The 21,213-nt window shown below is 39.9% G+C and overlaps 1 protein-coding gene across 7 annotated transcripts in view; it reads right to left on the bottom strand.

The window, feature by feature from the left end:
• Nucleotides 1–21,213, bottom strand: part of Dync1i1 (dynein cytoplasmic 1 intermediate chain 1) — a 302,449-nt gene that overhangs the window by 5,545 nt on the left and 275,691 nt on the right. For all 7 annotated transcript variants that reach the window (XM_021191724.1, XM_021191723.1, XM_021191726.1 and 4 more), the window contains 2 exons: nucleotides 16,669–16,809; nucleotides 12,419–12,544 (listed from right to left, as the gene is read on the bottom strand). In XM_021191724.1, coding sequence (XP_021047383.1) covers nucleotides 12,419–12,544; nucleotides 16,669–16,809 — 267 coding nt within the window. The remainder of the gene's footprint in view (nucleotides 1–12,418; nucleotides 12,545–16,668; nucleotides 16,810–21,213) is intronic.

Genomic DNA, 21,213 nt, shown 5'->3' with positions numbered 1-21,213 from the left:
TTACAAGTCTGTGTGGGGACAAGACCTCACCCTCTACCTCCACGGTAGAATGGCCGGCAGGTAATAAGTCTTGAGTTACCCACTAAAAGATTCTAAAGACTGTAATGAAAGATTCTTAGGGGACAAAAGGTCCCAAGCAAAAAGCAAAAGCATGAAACTTGTAGGAAGAATAAATCACAGATGTGGGTGATTTTAACTTCTCCCACATTCCCTCTGTCCACCCGACCTGTGTTGCTGGGTCAGGGGAGCTGAGCCATTCTCTGAGTGGATCAGCGGCTGCCTGTAGCCTCACCACCCATCCTCTAAGACTGGTGAGTCTGACCATAGCGTGTCACGCCTGGGCATCTTGGGTACCTTGTAAGAGGCACAGGCAGGAGAGTAGTTAGAACTGGAGACGAAAGCCAGCGCTGGCTTTCATTCACCACAAAGAGTAGCTAAATGATGGTTTGTTTTTCCCCTCACAGCTTGTCACTTTTTTTGCTGTGTGTCCTTAGGAACCTCTCTGGTCTCCCTTATTTAGCTGAAGGAAATTTGAGAGTACAGCTAATGGCTGGTAGTAGCATGAGTAGGAAAGAAACAAATGAACACAGTGCTTGGCCCGTTATAATCCCTGTTAAATGAGCTCTCTTCTTTCTTTCTTTCTTTCTTCATGTTTATCCCCCTTCTTCTAATTTTTCCTGCTTTCTTGCTTCTTTTCCTCTTCTCTTTCTCCTATTCTTCTTCTTTCTTCCTATCTAGAACTGCATTTTTTTTTACTTTATCTTGAACCACTTTTTATTTCTCTGAATATCACACATAACTACCTAAATAGTTTTTTTTTCTTTTTAAATAGCTAAATTTACTGGGATAACTGTAAGAAAAGAGATTTTTTGGGGGGGATTGTAAGAGAATTTTGTCATAGTTACTTTTTATTATCCATTAAAATTAAGTTTACATATATATATATATATATATATATATATATATATATATATATATGTGTGTGTGTGTGTGTGTGTATAACTTATATATATATATGTGTGTGTGTGTGTGTGTGTATAACTTCTAAATATATATGTGTGTGTAAGTATATGCAAATGTTCTCCATACCTCTATTATTTCTCCACATAGGACCAATGCAGCTATTTTTTTTCTTGTTACAGCATTTTCTGCAGCAAGATTCTACTTTAACCACAGGTTATAAGGCTGGATTATTGTGGAACACATTGTAGCAAAAATCAAGTGATTACTTATAATCGGGGTTAAACACACAGATATCATTCATGTGCCTCTCTTTATAAGCACACAGCTAACAGCTCTGAACAGTCCTCTGTCAAGTCTCCCTCATTTTTCAGTAAATTCTAAGGATTTATAGTCCCTAGCAGCTGATTTTAAATAGCTGCAGAAAAGACTCTGTTTCAAGGATCATTTCTATACTCCATTAAATAGTTGCAATTGACTCCTAGTTATGAATCTTTTTGTGATAAAATATATCTCAGGCACCACTTACAAAAGCATGGCTGGAAAACCTTGGATAATTAAGAGGTTGGAAAAAATAGTCCATAATCTCAATTAGGTTTCTTAGTTCCATTAATCATGGCCAGCAAACTAAGTGAGGTGGTCTCTAGGTTCAAGATAAATTCAAGATAAATATTTTTGTGGATGTGTGGTTCATCAGTGTCTTTGTAATCTTTCAATTAAGCGGAGTCGTTTAAAAAAGTCTGTGGGACTATAACATGAACCGCCGATTGTGAACAGACACGAGAATGATTTCATATTCTATATTAACACCAGCAGGAAAGTTTTCTGCTAAAAAGATATTGTACAAATGACCTTTTTATTTTAATGCACACTGTTTCTAGTGCCTTTACAGAATGAGGGAAGCTTGTGTAAGTTCCCTCTGAATGACAGTTTAACTCCTCTGGACTCAAAAGGTTAAAACAAAACAAACCCACCGACAGTTATTAATGGCACCCAAATCCAGAAGAGCGTTAACCCACTGGCATGCAGACATGCATCTGTGTTCAGAGAACGCCTGTATTTTTTTTTTTTTTTTTTTTTTTTAGGACAACTCCCTTTGCCACACACACAGATGGGAGCAAAGTGGGAGGTAACAGGTTCTGAAACAGCCGGCAGACCCGCTTCACATAAACGCAGCCTCACTGTGTTTAATTCTCAGAGAGGCAAGGTCTATGTCCCTGTTAACAACGGAGGAAGTCACGGACCAGAATCCCATGCCAGGACGCAGCTACACGGGCGAAGATGCACTACAGCCTTCCACCACGAGGTAGACTGTGGTGGGACGACTTAGCCTTAGAAGAAGCTCCCGAGAAGTCAAGAACGCCGGACACACGCACATCTGTTCTGTAGACTGCTATTACCAGCCATCAATAGGTTAAAATTACTAGGGACGTCACCTGCTTTCTAACCTGGTCCTCTCTTCTGCTATCTGTTTTTGAATTTCTTTTCCTCTGCATACTCAAGTGTAGGAAGATTCAAGACCTGGTTTGCAAAAGCCCTTTTCCCTCTATCTTTAAACGGGTGGTTTCTTTTTACTGCATGTTTCTCAAACCAAACCAACATTTTTTTTTTTTAACCACCTAATTAAGGTAAGAAACGAAAGTCAGACATAAAAGACAAAGTAAATAGTAACAGATACGGATCTGTCAATGGCAGCAAGCCAGTAACTATGGAAGGAAATAAGCAATTTAAACATTGTCTTGAGAAATTAACAGTTACAATTATTCTTCACGCTAAAATTTAGCTTGTAAGCAAGGGTACCAACAACCAGAGGTGGATGTTTTCTCCAACCTGTGGAGAAAAGCAAAACCAAACAACAGCTTGAGAAAGAAAGAACTAATTCGACAAGACCTGGAGATGCCCTTGCATGTACACGTACTGAAATCACATCAGCTGCCTGTCTCCTGAAATTGTTGGATGTTATTATTTTGTCTACTATTAGGGAACAATTCATTTCTCAGTCCAAAAGATGCAGAAAGTGCTGGAAACAATGGTTGATGGACAATGATGGAGAATAAACTTTCTAAACTCCAATCGCCTCCCTTTCCATAGTACAAAAGACACACAAGGAGAGGCAGGGCAAAAAGAAAGGGCTTCTAGTCAACCCTCTCCCCACATTAGCTGACTAACCATGTAGCCGCCTCTTCTCTCATGTTATTGACTATAGGTTTTGGAGTAAATTCCTAGCAACCACGGAATCTAAGCAGTTTTGACAAAAAGAAAGCTTATCGCTAAACACCTTAAAAACATTTTACCAAGGTAATAAAAGAAATGTCATTTCCTCCTACTGAATGTTTGGGCATAAAAGAAATATTTTTATAATGCAGTTCATGATTTATCATATCTATAGTGTCCAAAAAAAAAAAAAAAAAAAAAAAGCACAATGAAAAGGAAGCGTTTTTCCAGCGGTTGACAAGCGTTTGAGTTAACTACTAGACTTTCACTGTGTTGGCCGCCAAGGCAATCGCTCTCTTCTAAAAGCGCGGGAGGGAGGAAGACCAGGTAATGGCTTGGAGGAAGGACAAGCAGTTTTTTCTAAAACTCCTTTTCTGTGCAGACACAGTCAAGCTTCCTGTGTCTACCAGACCGTACTCAGACTGGAGGCTGCATTCTGAATGCATTGTACAATTCAGCTTTTGCTTAAATGTCCCCACGTGCTTCACACCGGGACTCATTTATTCCTGTTATATGACAGACACTGTGTTGGACACCCTGTGCTTGCCTTAACAGACGAGGATGTTATCTTTGGGTGTTTCAACAGACTCGGTTCTCCAAAGGTTATAATACTTTGCTGTTATATTTGCTAGACAAGTCTAGTCTTTATTATACTAGATACCAGAAGGTGTTCAATTACTACTCACGAGAGCTTAATGCCAAAGTCAATAAGAATAAAAGATTTAATCTAAATACTGGGAAATGACTACCCTGTCATCAGAAGAAAGCCTAGGAATGGGCTACCGATCTGTTTTGTCTGCCCACTAGGTAAAGGGGCAAGGATTTTTTTTTTTTCTACAATAGCAGAAGACTGGATATTACTTAAATGATACATAATTAATTTATTTCAAGTAAAAAAAATCCAAGGTAAAAGATGTTATGATAGCTGATATTCTTGAAAACACAGGTAAGTCTTCCTTGACAAGGGGATAATGGGTCATTTATTCTTCCTCATTTTCAAGTCATTTATTCTTTCTCATTTTCAAGACTATGTGATATATATTCATTTATATATAAACACAGAAGCAGATATTTGATTTCATATTTTATTTTAGATACGCCAACACATACGGACACACACACACACACACACACACACACACACACACACACCAAAAAAACAAACCAAACCAAACAAAAAAGTCTCAGTTTTTTTTTTTTTTTTTGCACACCAAAAGACCTCTATTCGTGGCAGGGCAGAAATTTATCCTGGGCTTTGCATGATGTGATTTGAGGCAACTGCTCTCATTGACACTTTTTTGAGACAAAATTTAACAGGTTTGGTGTCAGCAGTGACACATGCCTTTAATCCCAGCACAGGGAAGCAGAGGCAGGTGGATTTCTGTGAGTTTGCAGGCAGTCAGGTCTACAAAGCAAGATCCAGGACAGCTGAGCTAAACAAGAAAACTTTGCCTCAAAACGCCAAAACCAAAACAAAACACAAAACCAACCAACCAAAAAACAATCAACACGAAGTTTTGAAATTATAAAACTCATACAATTTGTCAGTCATAAAACGTTTAACCCAATGACAACTGCTTTAGCATTCAAACAACCACCAAAGACAACTGAGAAATGGCAGACGGATCATGAAGACAGAGAACTGTCAAGCTGCCATTGGTTTCAGAAGGTATATATTCATAGGCCATTTATCACTATACCAATATTGAAAAGTACTAGACACATTTTAGCATGGTTTATATAAACTTAACGTTAGGGCTTTCCACTTAGTCGACCATTCACAAAATATAAAAGCTCTAAGTACTTTGTATCAATTTTGAAAAAAAAAAATGTGCTTGAAAAGGTATTAATACTGTAAATCCATTTTCATAAACCAAATGCTACCTCAATAAGCACACTATTTATATAGTAATTAATCTAATCATGATCATGGTCTTTTACACATATACTTATCAAATAGAAGCTGCTGCTACCATACTTACTATAAAATAAGTAATTTTATTGGAATAATAGTGCCTTTTCTTTTTAAAATTACGTACTTCGCACAGGAGAAATCAAGTTAATACTAAAATTATAATTATACATTATTTTACTCCAATTATTTAAATGCATGTAACTTACTATGACAAAGAAGTGAATTAATATACTAATTCAGATTGGCTGTTTTCCTATAATAATGTTTATTAATATCACCAATTTCCCATACAAATATGATTTTGTGTACTTTGACTTCAGTGCATGGCTCTCACCTTAAAAATGTGTGAGAAATCTAGAAAGCTCAACCACAAATCCCAGAGTCTGCGTTATCAAATGCATAGACACCACAGACAGGGCTTTGGGTTTAGACTGTCATCTTTTATCTGGGTGCTTGGTACCATGGAAGAAACAGTCCCTGTCTTTAACTCTCTCGCTGAGAAGGGGGAACCGAAGGAAGTGTACGGCATCAGCTGGAGAATCTAAAATTGTTTCTCCATCAAAGAAGGCAGTCTTTGCCACGGCCTGTCGAGACTCTAGCAAGTTGCAGGCACACTTTCTTAATGAGAAACACCAGTGCCTGGGATGGCCACATCCAGATGTTGCTAAGTGACACTAGCCCGGCCCTGCTTCTGGAAACTGCCAAAGCTGAGCTGTCACCTAAGTTCTTCTGAGCTGGGGGCGAGAGCAACCGCACAGCTACCTTCCTACACAGTTTGGTCGCGAGGGAACTCTTGTTTGACTTAATACCCAGCTTTCAGTTTAACTTTCTGCCTGGTATTCTGTCTACCCAATTCCCAAGGAGAGCAGTTATTCATACAAAGACCCAGGCTGCTTTCGAGAATAATGTATACCCTGTCCTGCTGGAAACTGTGAAGAACAAACAATTACTGCTTCATATAATCTACTGGGAAAAAAAATCTATAAATATGATCTGTTGATTTTGTGCCACTCAGGCCCCATCCGACTTCTAGCACTCCCAGATTTTTCTCTACTGAGTGCTATTTAGGACAAACTGGAGGAGAAATGACTCCTGGAAATTTCTTCTTATTCCTATTCTTGCCAGCTGCGCAAAAGTTGAAAAACAATATTTTTGTTTTGTTTTATTTCTTTCTAAGCCCTTAGCCACCGAGTTATATCCCACGCCCTAGAGGTATTTTTTTTTTTTTTTTAATAGTTCTTAGAAGTAACACCTTGGTCACCATTTTAAAGTTTATAGCATGGGTCATTTTTCTTGTTGGGGTTCTGATTAAACTTTTGAATCTACTTTTTTACTTCCGTTTTAAAATCTTCGAACAGATACTTAAAATCACATTTTATTTTTATTTTTTTTTAAGCGATAACATTTGATATAACATGTTCACCCACGTTTTTCCATCCCAAGAACTTTTCAATGTATTTATATATTGAGAAATGTAGTACATTCTCTGAGATTGTAATGATATAACTGCTGTCATTCTGGCCGTGAGTGTCTATACCAAATGAGTTATTTGTGTTCCCAAAGTTAAGAATTTAAATTTAAAGACATATGCATGTTTCTACTTACTAATTGTTCAGTGGGTCAGACAAACACCGTCAGTGTGTCAATATTTACAGTCCTCATAAATCACAGGTTCTCGGTAATAATTTTATTTTGCAAATCCTCCTTTAAGCTGAAAACAGTTTTGAAATTTTGTCATGTGTACAGTGTAAAAAAATGTAATCAGGGATCCGAAAGCTGCAGGTATTTATCAGAACTGAAAACGAAATCTTCCCTGGAAGAGGTTAATGGAAAAAAAAATAATAATAGGAGGTGGAAGATAAACTGCTTCTTTGAGAAGCAGAGCTTCGCACAGCGTCCTGACTAATTCAGATAAGCAGCCAACATAGTCGTTAGGGGATATTTGTGACAGCCGCGTCCCTGTGACTGCAGTGAAGCATTAACAATGACAACGGGCTTTCCATAAAACACATCTCCAAGAAAGACAGGTAGATAGGCTGACTATCAATCAGGAGGCCTCGGTAATAGCGCTATACACAAGGCGCATGCGCACTGAGAAACCCGTGGTGTATGCATGCAGAAAAAGCTTGCTTGTCAGAAAAGGAACACGGTAGCTAAGTAATTTTTGGTTTTAAGTCTTTGAGGTATGTGCATTCACACATCACTTGAAGCAAACAAACAACAAACAAACCCACGCCAGCAGTTCTCAACAGAGTTCTGTGAGTGTATTCTGAGCTAAGTACTTCTGAGGTTATAGTTAGGTCTAATTTGTGGCTTGTTATTTCTCTCATGATCTAATTAATGGAATGAGACCCCACAGTGCAAGCGTCATGCCTCTTGTACTGTAGCCATTTCTCAAAAGGTAGTCAAAGGCTAGGCTCATTAAAAAAAAAAAGGCTCTATTTTTTCCTTTTTTTTTTTTTAGAGGTGTGTGTGTTTGTGTGTGTGTGTGTCTCTGTCTCTCTGTCTCTGTGTTTGTGTGTGTGTGCGCGCGCGAGCGTGCGCGCAGTTACTCTAAGAGGCCTGGAGAGGGTGTCAGATCCTCTAGCGTTCCATGCAATTGTGAGCAGTCTGATACTAGTGCTCAGACCTGAACTTGGGTCCTCTGGAAGGGCAGCAAGCATCCTTAACTGCTGAGCTGGCTCTTCAACCCTTGATTTTAGATTTCAGAAATTTTAAATGATGCATGCAACCACTTTCTTTTTAAGTGATTTTTGAAAGCACAAATAGAATAAAAATTACAACCAAATAGTAAAAGGGGGGGGGGTTCTTTGTCTTATACTGGATGTGTGTAGCTTCTATTTATGCTAATGGAAGTTAAACACCTGTTCTGTGAAGGAAATAGGCCCCTATCTGTGAAAATAAATATGCACAATAGATTTCCAGACACGATGCTGAAGTCAAACAAGCGAGAGTGTGTGCTATACAAACACAGCATTAAGTAGCCTGCCTGAAAACATGCCTGTTTTATGTTTTTACTTCCCGAGTTGCAAGCCCTGAGAGATTACTCACACTTTTGCCATTTAAATGTAACAAAAAAGTAAAGAAGATGGGGGCTGGGTAGACAAATTCAACTTGTTGATTTCAGGGAGCTCCTACACAACCCTCTGTTTACCTCTTCACACGTCCCTAATAAGTTACATCAGTATCTGGATCTGAGCCACCTCTGTCATCCTAAGGATAATTGTACGTAATAGAGAAGGACACTATCATTGGGGCTCTGAGCTGGGACTCCCAGCAGCAGCTGCACCTCAGCTGGGGTAGAGGAGGCACCTGATTGTTAGCAACTGGTGACACCAGAGTCCCTCTGCGCAGTGCCCTTCTTACCTGGACCAAAATGGAGATGTCTCCAAAGGTGTTGACAGGGAAGTTACAGGGACGAGAGAACGGTGACAGTGTGTCCCACCCTGCCTCATCTAATGAAGCAAAACTTACAGAAAACTTTCCAGAGAAATAGTATATCTTAAATTACGATGGGATGGGAATGAGGTTGGGAGGGAGTGTCGTAGAACCCTACTTTGACTTGAGCACTACACATATGTGCCGTCTGAGGCTTATAATCTAGAATCTTATAATTTAAGAAGTAGGTAACAGAGTGATATTGTACATACTCTATTGAGTCACATTTCTCAAGATTTCTCTGTTTTTTCCCAATGATACAGGTCCTGACCAAAGTATTTTATTTCCTATTTGTCTTCCCATCAATTTTCTCAGGAACAGAACAGGCCACACAATATTCAGGGCCCATTACAAAATACAAATATGGAACCCCTTGCTGACAACTGTTACCTGTCAGACAATGACAATAAAACACTGGGCTCAGCTCAGAACCCTGATGCACAGGGCCCTGTGAAAACCACACCAGTCACACACCAGTGTAGCTGGCTTCACACGGAGAACAAGATCTTAGCTAAAAGTAGCAGATGCCATCTTCCTCCAGTCTCACAGAGGAAGAAGCCAATAGTAATGGGAAAAAACGGGTGTGAGAGGGCTTCTCACTGATTGACATCTCTTCAGTTTACTGGGGTCTCAAGGCAAGCAGATCAACACTGAGGATTCTGGAAAGTACCCTTTCCATTGGTACACAGACTACGTTTGAAGAGTTATCTAGAAGTGTTTGTATCTTTTTTTCTCTCTCAAGGCTTTCCAAAGGCCAGCATCACCCTGGTGAGGAATTCAACTCTAATGGGGACCAGAGGACTGATGTTGAATGCTGATTGTGGTAGCACAGCCTACTGACAATTTGGTTGTCAATGCCATACATGTTTCTTCTTCCTCTGTATTTCTTACTATTTAAATTGCTTCCTGCTCAGAATCTCTTCCTCTCACCAGCCATGTACCAGCCTTAGATTTGACCTTTAATTTCCAACAGGCCAGCTTGTCTTTCTTGTATGCACCCCCCAGGTGGCTTTCAGCAGTAGAGGCACATTAGAATCTCGGAAGGCGCTGTTGCGAGTGCATCCCTCCATTCTAAGAGTTCAGAGATACTCGGTCAGTTCCAGGCTGGTAAGAGATATAATAGGAATTACAGTAACGGCAGCAGCTGCTCAGGGCGTATCTACCATCTCTAAGAAGGTAGCTTCAGTGAAGCCTCAACTGTAAGACTTTGTCCTTCCTGTCAGTACTGGGTGCCGTGACGATCGTGGCCTTCAAAGGTTTAAAGAAAGCTACAGAGGTCATCAAGAAGAAACAGAAATGACTCTCCTTACCTCAAAAATAAGTTAGGATACTTTACAGAAACACTTAAGGGAAAAAAATGATGGTTAGTCTAAATGACATTGTTAAGTCTCAGCTAACCACTGCTTTGTGCATGATCAAACAATATAGGAAGAATTGTTCAAGTGTTGAAGCCTGGCTGTCACTCATTCAGAGGAGGGCTAAAGACTGTAACATTACCTACGCTCAATAAAATGGTATAGTCCCCCCTTTCCTCTCCTCGTGGTGAATTTGTAAGGATAAACAACCCTACAAATTGTTTGGCCTATTATATGTCACAGAGATTTTTCTATAGCCTGTCTAGACTCCAGACAATAGGCGAGACTGGCCTCTAGCTGCAGACATTTCTGTAGCCTGTAATATCACTTAGAAAAGCATGGGCAATAATACAAAAATGAAAACCAGCCTGACCTGCAGTGATAGCAGACATATGAGCATGGCAACACTTCAGAGTTTAGAGATGATGATAGTGCCCTAGCAAGACATTGAGCAGCCATATATACCAGCCCAAGCAACTTCTGCAAAATCAAATATACTCCCCAGGTAGAGTCATATCCCAGTCACTGTGGGCACAAGCTATCAATGTACCCTATTGCAGAAAATGATGTCCATGATAGGCTGGTTCTTTTCTTATCTGAGATGTGTCTCTATACCTATGTAATATTTCAATAAGCACAGAGATCTTTCAGGAGGCTTTTATGAGATAAACCAAATTGCTATACTAGCTAGAACAAAAGGGAAAACAGGTAATGTGTACTACCTAAAGAAAGTTAATGGACAGTATGTGTTTGAGTGAGACAGAGAAGGGGTTTAATATTTCGACTATTTTCTGCTCTTTCTGGGCAGTTTTTCACCTTTATTTTTCTCCTCCAAAAAACGGTTGTTATCAAGAAAGAAAAAAAAAAGAAAGAACAAAAGAAAAAGAAATAAATAAAGGAAGGAAAGAAGGAAGGAAGGAAGAAAGAAAGAAAGAACACACAAGAAGGAAAAAGAAACCATGTTTAACTCTCTCTCTCTCTCTCTCTCTCTCTCTCTCTCTCTCACACACACACACACACACACACACACACACACATTTGAGGAAAAAGATCAACAATAAATATTGGTTTCGTTGTTTAATCTTATCTGGGTGAAGACCGTGAAGAAGTACATCAAATATAAAGAAACCTCACGGCAGAAAATATGGCTAGAGAATCATGGGTAATAAATATTTCTGGCTCAAATGTCATTCTCTTTCCAAAGCTTCAAATGCTGGGGCACCTGGCTATCTGGCTCTTCACTGTGTAGGCCAGCGTTGAGCATCTCTGCCACTTTGCCTATCTTAACTTGTGGCATCAGGAATAACTAGGGCAGGAGAGGAGAGTCTAACTACGGGACAGCCAAGAGATGTTTATGTGTTGTATTTAGCATTTTGCATGCTAGGATAGAAAGCTCTGTCTCTAAAGTTATTGCATTTCCATGCCCAGCTGAAATCTGAAAACCCTGTTTAGCTCGTGGCAGCATAATGAGCCATAGAACAGCACATTATAGAATGTTCCATTAGAAGCTCCTCTGCTCAACAACCAGCTGGGATTCTCAAAGTCCCATGATGCTGACTGGTGAAACTTAAGACTCCTCCTCAGTGTGATCAGCTCAGCCAGTAGACCAGGTAGTCACAGAGCACTTTCAGGCCTAGCGCACTATGCATAAAAACTCAGTCTATTTTCTCTCCAGAATGCAAATGTAGATTCAAATTATGCCTAAGTAACCTTACACAACACTTTTAGTTATCATTCCTGTATTTTCTTTGTCTTTAAGAAGAGAAAAACAAAACAAAAACAAAACAAAACAAAAATCCTTACCCTTAACTAGAAATCAAGGTTTTTAAATAAATACTTTCTCAAGACATAAAAGAAAGCCGATTTAAACAGCACAATTGATCAGCAATGGCAAAGTAAAGATAGAACACAAATTCAGAATTTTTCTGGAGTAAAAGATGTATTATTTTCGCGTTGATACATGCCATGACATTCTCTTTATATCTTAATTTTACATGTCATATAATAAGACATACAAAAAGAGGCACAGGTCCTACGTGATAATGTCATAAATGTCAAAAATGATATAAAATTGATTCATCTCAATCATCTTAGTTGGAAGCACTGCACTTAAATAGTATGATTTTTGAATCAGGATTCTAAATAAAATTTCACTCTCTCGGAGTAAATGGTACATTTCAACTTCCATCTTAGCATGAGTTTGGCCAGCTTTAGTCGCACGAGAATATCCCACGTCATGCTTCAGTCTGGGGGTTTCTACCACACAAACAGAAGGAGTCCAGATCATTAACTAAAGTGTCCTGTGCATGGAGACACGGGCCAAATTAGACCCCAAGGAGGTGTCTCCAAACTCACACTGAAGTCAACAGAAACTTGCAAACGCAATCGAAAGTGTTCTTGTGGCTTGGAAAGTCTTGTTAATAGTTTCAGCAGGTCTTTAAAGTGGAAACACAAGCCAAACTCCTGTCCCAAAACAAAACAAAACAAAACAAAACAAAACAAAACAAAACAAAACAAAACAAAACAAAACACATACCTCTCCAACATCGTAGATCCAAATGCGGCCTTCTGAGTCCCCTACAGCAACTTCCTTGCCACCCTGTGCCCAGCGAACACGGTTTAGGGCAGATGCCCCCTCGATGGCCACACTTGCTGTTGGCACCTGCCGAAGGGGTTATGACACAAAAAATGAATATGAATTTAACTATACTAATATACAGTGATGTGTTTTACTCCATGAACCACAACTGCCTTCCAGTGGACAAAGCCATTTCTACCCATGAGAAAGGGTGAACGGGATTCATTGTTCTGGAATCATACGCTCCACTGACTTAGGGAGTAGAAACGAGAAACAAAAAGGGAAAACGGACATACTTTCCCACCGTCGTGGCAGCCCACGGCAGGAATCTCTCTGGATTTTTGTCAAGTGTATGTCCAGCATAGAAGCATGACAGCTAAATGCAATGCTTGACCATCAGATCATGTCGGATATGTCGGGGGAGGGGAGAGACGCTTGTTATTTTTACAAAGACTGAGGATCTATAAAAGGCAATGGTAGGGTAGAAAAACAAGTCAGTTGTTCAAATAACTTGAGTCTTCATAACAATACGAGCATACGTGCACTGATTCTTAGAGAATTATCCACCTTACCAGAAAGTGGGTGATCAGAGGAAAAAAGTATACAGTTAAGGAGGCTAAAGAGATGGCTCAGCAGTCAAGAACACTGGCAGCTCTTCCAAAGGCCCAGATTCAAGTCCCAGCACCCACACAGCAGTGCACAACTGCCTGTTGTTACAGTTCCAGGAGAACTGACACCCTCATACAGATGTATGTGGAAGCAAAACAGCAATGTAGATAAAATTTAAAAACAATGTGTGTACAGGTTAAAAAAAAAACAAAACTTGAAGAATCAATCATAACCTTTCCTTTTATTCTTTTATCATTCTTTCTCCCTGTGCCAACACCAAGATACGGAGAATGGTCCACAAGGTTGTCACTGTCCTTACAGAGACATCCTATTAAAATGTGGCTATGTGTGTGACTCCTTTTACAAACACTGGAAATCCACAACCATTGATAATTGGGCTAATAATCATATCAGTGAACTGGGCAATGCTGAAATAGAACTTGTGGTCAGTCAGTCTGTCTGTCTGTCTATCTCAAGAACCGTGGTGTGTGGAGAGAGGATTTCGAGTGACTCGATCCCTCTTCTGTCGGTGTGTGTACTCTTGTCTTCAAGGTTGGAAGTTTATAATTGTTTAGAACTAACTCCCGAGCCTTCTATAAGGTTGTTGATTCGGAAATAACAATGAGAGAGACAATGGTACATGGGAAAGGAAAAAACGGGAAGAAAGATGGAAGAAGGCCACTGCGAGCATTTCCTGCCCCTCTGTGAGACCTGTGCTCAGTAAGTCTCGCCAACATGGAAACACAGCACGCTCTGCAACATAGCACCTCAGCATGCAGCTAGTCACAGGGTCGAAACCATCTGTTTACGGGAAATTATTGAGCCAATTCCTATCTTTAAAACAGCTATAAAAACTCCATCATATGTAAGAATCTACGTTTAAACTTCATCTTGAAATCAATAAAATATTCTTTTCACCTGCTTAAGTCATTGCATGTCAATTGTGAACAAAAACGTAAAATGAAAATCCCCAGCTCATTTAAAAAAAAAAACAAAAAACAACCCAATTTCTACTATCAAGGTCCCTGCTGTGCAAGTTGGAGTCTGAATTTTTAACCAAACCTTGCAAAGAATAAAAACAATGCGAATTTAGATAGACTATAATTCTGTCAATACACTTTATTATTGCTGGGCTGGCCTGGAAACCAAGTCATGATTCACCTGTAGAACCTTCAAAGTTTGTTATGAGCACTGACTTAGAAGTATCACATAAGATTTAATCTTGAATAATCTAAAAGCTGAGTAAAATGTTTAATCTTCACAGGAACACAGCTAAAGAATTAATTTAAAAAACCGTGACCTTCTCATGTAGTTAAAACAATGTCTAACGTGCTTCTAAAGAAATTAGTTTACTTGAAATGTAAATAATATAACTGAAGTCACTTTTGAAAGATTACTCAAAATGCTTTCTTTTTGTAGCTATTATAAAAAATAAAAAATATAAAAAATAAAATATGCTATCATATTTTATATGCTAAAAATAAATGAGTACAAGAAGGAAAATGCATCTGTAATAATTTGTGGTATTTGAAGCTCAAATTTGAAAATCTGTATTAAAATAATCTGCATGCTCTTTGCATGTGTCTTCCAACTTTGATTTCATAAGTATTCTCATGTTTTTATGGCACAGTCATTTTAATTGCAAATACAAGATGTATATAGCATAAATTACTAAGCAGTAAGACTCACTTGCATCAAGGGAAAATAGCCATTTTTGCCAAGGGGTGGGGTGGGGGTGGGACAACTTGGTTTAAAACTACAATAATTTCAAGAACAACACAGCAGATGGGGAACGTCGGCTCCCTCTGTCTTTTAAAAATCTATTTTAAATAGATTTCTCACTAATCTCACTTAAATCTAAAAAAAAAAAAAAAAAATTAGTTTTAAACTGTGAGGTCCTGGACTCAACTGTGAGTTTTTAAATGTTAAGCACAAAACTTCTCTGAGTTTCTCTCTTTGATACCTATAGAAAGAGAAGGCAGTGTCAAGATATTGCTTTCCTTTTATGGAGAGAGAGAGAGAGAGAGAGAGAGAGAGAGAGAGAGAGAGAGAGAGAGAGTTAGGTGGAAGTTATTAAGGAGGATGTGGGCCACTACATCCCTTCGCACGCTTTGGATCCGGGTATCATGGAAGCATCCCAGACTGGCCTGCTTTGTGATACAGCACACTCCCAAGTCTGGAAAGCAGTTTTGAGGTGTTTTTTTTTTTTTTTTTTTTTTTTTTTTGGTTGCTTCAAGTGAGTTTCTTCTAGCAAATAGAAGCAATATGATTTTAATCAACGGTGATGAAAGACTTTGGGAAACCATTACAATGTAAGGTAATAGCATCTTACTATTAAATGCAGTGATGTTATAAACATTTCAGCATCCCAAATGATGGGCATCTCACTCATGCCTTCTGATCATTTTCAAAGATCCTTCATTACGTAACTTTCTTTCCCTGTAGTTCTCGGAGGTGAAAGGAAAAACGGCCGAAATAGAAACACATCGGTCTGGTGGTAGTTACAGGTTATCTGTGCACTTAAAGGTACCCAGGCAGGACACCACCTGAAGGAAATTCCCCTGTCCCCTCCCACAGAAAATCCTAGCCTCCCGTGCCCCTCCTTCAAGTCCTCCAACCTTAGGATCCTTAATTAAAAAGGCTGAATGGCTTCCTGCTCCAAGGACTTCAAAAGGCCTGCTTTACTTGACATATACCTTGCACCATGGATTCTTCTCCTGTGTATTTGTAACTGAACCAAACACCAAGAAATGATGCAGAGGCCATTTTAGGACACATACTATTCATGTAACATGTTCCCTGACAGCAACATCATTCCCAAGGCCCTGAATTAGACCTTCAATACTTTTGAGGGATTAGAAGAGGAGGAACAAGGCAGATGCCATACTTTAAAAAAATAATCATTTTGTTATCAACTGTTTTTGGTTTGTTGTTGTTGTTGTTTGTTTTTGTTTGTTTTTGAAATAGGCATTTTTCACTTGTGACTGACTTTAAATGTGACATGGTTAAAATCCTTTTTTAAAAGCGAATTGAGTTTGTTCAATATTGTAGACAAGAAATATTCCCTTAGTAAAAAAATCAAATGGACGGTAGAACTAAACAGAAAGCTGCGTAGAGGACCGTCTTCAATGGAGTCGAAACAGAAATTGCACAAATAGCCAGCGTTGGCAGAGTAACCTCATTTCAATAATCCAGTCTAAAAACAGCACCTACAAAAGCTTACTTTCCCAAGTCTCTGCCAATAAAGTTATTTCAACACTATGTGTCCTTCCCCTTAGGGAAAAGTGGGAACACACTTTGTGCTCTTGTGGGAAAAAGGTGTGCGTGGGGCAGAGTCGTTAACTGTCTAAGATCTGTTACAGTTTAGGAATGAAGTGACATGGAGTTTTGGCCAATGCATCTGCTAGATCTGCTAGTTCCCTTTCTGGGTAGTCAAGAATTGGGGGGTTGGGAGTGAGGGCAATGGACTGTGCCCAGAGGCAATTGGAGGGTCTGTCCACAAAAGGCTTTTTTTTTTTTTTTTTGCCCCAGGAAGAACCAGACTGCAGAGTGGCCCGGGTGCCCCCTCCCATCCCTGAGCCCGGGCGCCTGTCGCTCACCTCGGTGTCACTGTTGAGGTTCCAGAGGTCCAAGCGCCCCATCCCGTCCACGCAGGCAAAGAGCGCGGGATGCACGGGGGACCACATGACATCGTACACATAGTCTGCATTGTCTTCAAAGGAGTAGAGCGGCTTGTTGTGCTGTAAAGCAGAGAGACCGTGAAGACTTAGTGGCGCTGCCGCCGCCTCGGGCTGTCTAGAGAGCCTAATTAAAAACTTTGCACATTCACCAAGTGTCATAAAACTTCCCGAGATGAAAGTCCTCGAGAAGGTGAACCGGAGCTTTAATGTGACTACAACTGTCCAGTGGCAGAAATAAATCCCCGGGGGTGGGGGGTACTCTGAATGGGCCGGGGCCGGGACCCGCGGAGCGAGGCGGTTTCAGACACAGTTGTAAGCGACATTCCAGACAGGTGGACGCGACTGCCATTAGCTCGGAATTCTTGCCGGGCCAAGCTGTGCAGGTCGCGGGAGCCTGAGCCCAGCAGTGGGCTGAGGGGCTTGGACCTGCTGGGATGCTCCGAAGCCCGGGAGGTCCCTGGCGACCCTGCCTCTGCACCGAAGGCAACGTGTGCCACCTCGTGGTCCTCCCTTGTCGCTGCAGCAACGGTGGCTTCTTCCAGTCTAACCGCAGGCCAGATTCATATTTTAACTCTTTTTGTGCGGCGAGGAAAGGGGACAAATACCTTTAAATGCGGGTTTCCGCTCTTACAGGAAAAGTGGAAATCTCTCCATTCAAGACCTGTATGGGGTTAGTTCTCTAGAACCAAGTGGAGCAATGTGGCTCATTCTAGAACCTCTGAACTTACACAGAAAATATGACATCCTTTCTAAATCACCAAGGATTTCCAAGACCCCTAAAGTTGATGTTCTGGGGGGGAAACACAGAACATTCTTCCACTGCATACAAATGCCTCTACCCCAGAGGGATATAATAAATTAAAATGGCACACTTGATTTCCAGCGAATATTGTCACATCAAAATAGCACAGAAGTCAGAGGCAAGTTTGAAAGTACACCAGAAATAAAACGTAATTGGACTTTATGAATTATTCATTCCATCTGGCTTGTCTTATTCTAATTTCTGCATAATGGCTTTACTAATCCCTGATCAATTAATGTAAAATGAAATTTAAATGATAATGAAAGCCCCAGAGATAAAAGAAATTAACTATTCTTATATCCTCTGACAGAAATCTAAACAATGGGAATTTTTGTCTTCTTCCTCCAGTCAGCTGTCTGCACTTTCTTCTCCTGCTCTGTGGAATGTCTACACAGGCCAGGGCCATAAGATCAAGAAAAGATAACATACAATGTAACAATCAAATCCTTTCTGCCTTGGATATTCAAAGAACACATCTGTAGGAAATCCGCTCCAAGTTATCAGCGAGAACTGCAAATGTGTGCTGCTTGTGAATTCGAGATGCCCACAGTACATGTGCCGAGATTGGAGTGGCGAGAATCAGTGCAAACCCACAGTTCTTTAACCGAAACAAAATGCACCAACTTGTTATGGGAGTAACTATAATTCCCATTATTTGCATTTCCTTGACATGTAAAAGTAATTGTTTTGATGCAAACAAAGTTTAGATAGATTAAGGCAACACAGATTGTAGATAAACCAGTGTGTGTGTGTGTGTGTGTGTGTGTGTATGAGTGAGTATGTGAATGTTTGTGTGTGATTTTTTTAAAGAGATAGATGCATCATATTTTTAACTTCAAAAGTATCTCTGAAGGAGTATAATTTGAAAAAAAAAATACCCTCCATCGAAACACCAAGAAGGAACAAACTAAACATTTGTTTTATAGTGATGTAATATTATTATTCTATAATTTCTATATAAACATGTTTTAAAATCTCATTTCTGTAATATGACTAGAAACCAAAATTATTTGTTTATCAGCTACTGCTTATGCCTTCTTCTCGTTGTTTATATTAGATAACATACTTTTACTAGACAATCCAAGTATCAAATTATTACCTAATAGCATGATTGCATCATTTTGCCTTATTTATCCAAAAGAAAGTACGAAATAGCTGATCCTTCTCTCTGACCATCATGTATATTACAATCTGACTCTTTTTTAAAAAATAAAATGTCATCACAGACTCTTGATTTTATGCCTAACTGGCTACTAGTAGTTAGAGAATACAATATATTTCTTTTAGAGTCAAAGACATGTGTGATTTAAAGTGTGGATTCTTTGTATTCTTTCTCACTCAGTCAATAGTTCATATAAGCACACAGAGATGCAGATATGGGCACACATGCAATCATACAACAAACACACAACACACCTGCCATTATTGTTTTGATCAATTAAAAACCCCATCCCTCTCCAAGGAGCTGTCAACACAAGACACGGCAATCCCTTTAAAAACTATCCTGTTCGTTTTATGAGAGTCTTCCTTTTTTCCCCCCTTTTGATATTTTCTTTCCTGATAAAGTTGATAAAAAATTATACTATATCCTGAGACACCACTTTTGAACCCTCTGGGCGTAACTGCTCTTCTTCATATTACTGCGCCTCAGGTTTTTTGTTTTTTTTCCTGTTCACCAAATTGATTGAGATGCTCTTCTTCTCTTGTGTCTCTGAAGCCTCCTCATCACCGCCCCGCCCCCCCCCCCAAGGCCGAACCTTCTATTACAAAAGTCACCATGAAAGCAACGCTTGTCCATAGTAGGTGTGTGCTTGGGAAAAGGGAGGAGGTGTTACATTTCAAAGGCTCTGTTTAACGTTGATAAGTTGATAGGTTGGAAAACTTACTAAACTCATTACTGTATGCTCTGGGCTTCTATCGACAGACCGCTAGCTCCCGTGTAGCATAGAGGCATAAAATACCAGTGCAGGCAAATGTCACTTGTACACCAGTACTATTTTGAATAGCAATTACACTTTGTTCAATACATGATTTTTATCATTCTATTTTATTTTGTCTCCAAGTATCACATTATTAAAGATCATCTTCAAATGCTTAATGTTTTAAAAATGTATGGTAAATGCTAATATCATGAAATACTAACATTTTGCAAAAGGACCTTGATATTCATCAATCTCAAGAACATTGCTTTGGAGTCTGTGTAACGGAAACTTCAGAGCCCACCAATTTGTTATAGCATGGCTTTTGGTTTTAGAATACCACAGATTTTCAAAGGACAGTATGGCAACAAACACTGTCAATGCTTTTGAGGAGGAATTTCACAATATCCTCTGTGTATATCAAAGTCATAGAGGCGTCATGATTTAAAACATGTACTCTAGAAAAATACCCAAGGTCATTCAGTTAACTAAATATTGCTCCAAAGGATATTGCTGTAGCAAGTGTTTTGCAAAGCAGTCAAATTTCACTGGACAACGCCCCCTTCACCTGTATGTTTTCCTTTCAAACGCCATGCTTAGCATCAGCAACGTGTCAAGAAAAGGAAAAGGAAACCATCATCATTCACAACCTGTGCATGTGTGGCGCACCACTGAAAGAAAGCCTCGGCCTTAGGCTTCATCAGGCCTCCAGTCTGCCATTCCGATTACGTGCGTGAAGCTACACGGCCCTGCTGACTTTTCAGACAAAGCAGAGCGGTTGGCCAGCACCGACTCATGTGAAAGGCAGGAAAGAAGGTTTGCTGAGGACCAGGCTCTGTACACACATTGTCTGACTTAATCCGCATAAAATTTCTGTAAGGTAGATGGTGTTTACAGAAGAGAAAATTATAGCTTAGGGAGGTTAGTAACTCATAAAGCCACAGAGATTGTGGAGGAGGGGAGGTAGCTTTTGGTCTCAGGGTTTCTAGCATCAGGCATATTCCGTGTTTGCAGGCACTTTAGGGTCCTTCAATCTGGTCTTCAGTCTTTATAGAGAGGACGACAAGTCCATTGACCCTTATTCTTTACACTCCTGTTCAATTCAACCAATATTTACTAAGCACACACTAAATGATTTGTACAAACCGTTAAAAAATTATTAATGACTGTTTTTTTTTTCTTCCCTAAACCAGTTATTAATGATTTTGAGGGCATCACCCACACTTCCGCGGGGTCATTAGCATTAGGCGGGAGGAAAAGAAAATTCTCTAACATGCTAGGAACAGGATGGGGACTGTCCTTTAGCCAGAAGAGCAGACGGCGGTGCCTTGGAAAGTGGAATAAAATGAGCAAGCAGGCAGAGACTTGGCTCTGGTTCTCTGACTGGGAGCCTCTCGGAGGGGGCTACAATGCTGGCCACTGAAAGCAGAGTAACAATGCTAGGGCCAGCCAGAAAGGGAAGGAAAGACAGGAAACTACAGCCCTCAGAAAATGCCACCTTAGACCTTTGAATGACAGTTTCGTTATGTGTAAGATGGGAAGGAGGCTCTCTGATCACTGGGTTCTCCTTAGCTTTAAGATGTTAGGGCAGCTCTGCTGTGTGCCATGGTTATACCACACAGCAAGGAAGGGGTGAGGTAAAGCTTACGGAAGATTCTGTCTTTCTAAAGTGCTGTTCAATGGTATGTATTATCTCTGAGCCCATCTTACTTGGTGTTCTTAGAACTTGGACCAGGAGTTTCC

This window comes from Mus pahari, chromosome 2, assembly GCF_900095145.1.
Source record: "Mus pahari chromosome 2, PAHARI_EIJ_v1.1, whole genome shotgun sequence".
Lineage (NCBI taxonomy): Eukaryota > Metazoa > Chordata > Mammalia > Rodentia > Muridae > Mus > Mus pahari.
Note: the sequence above shows the minus strand (reverse complement) of the source record. Positions and strands in the feature narration are given on the sequence as shown.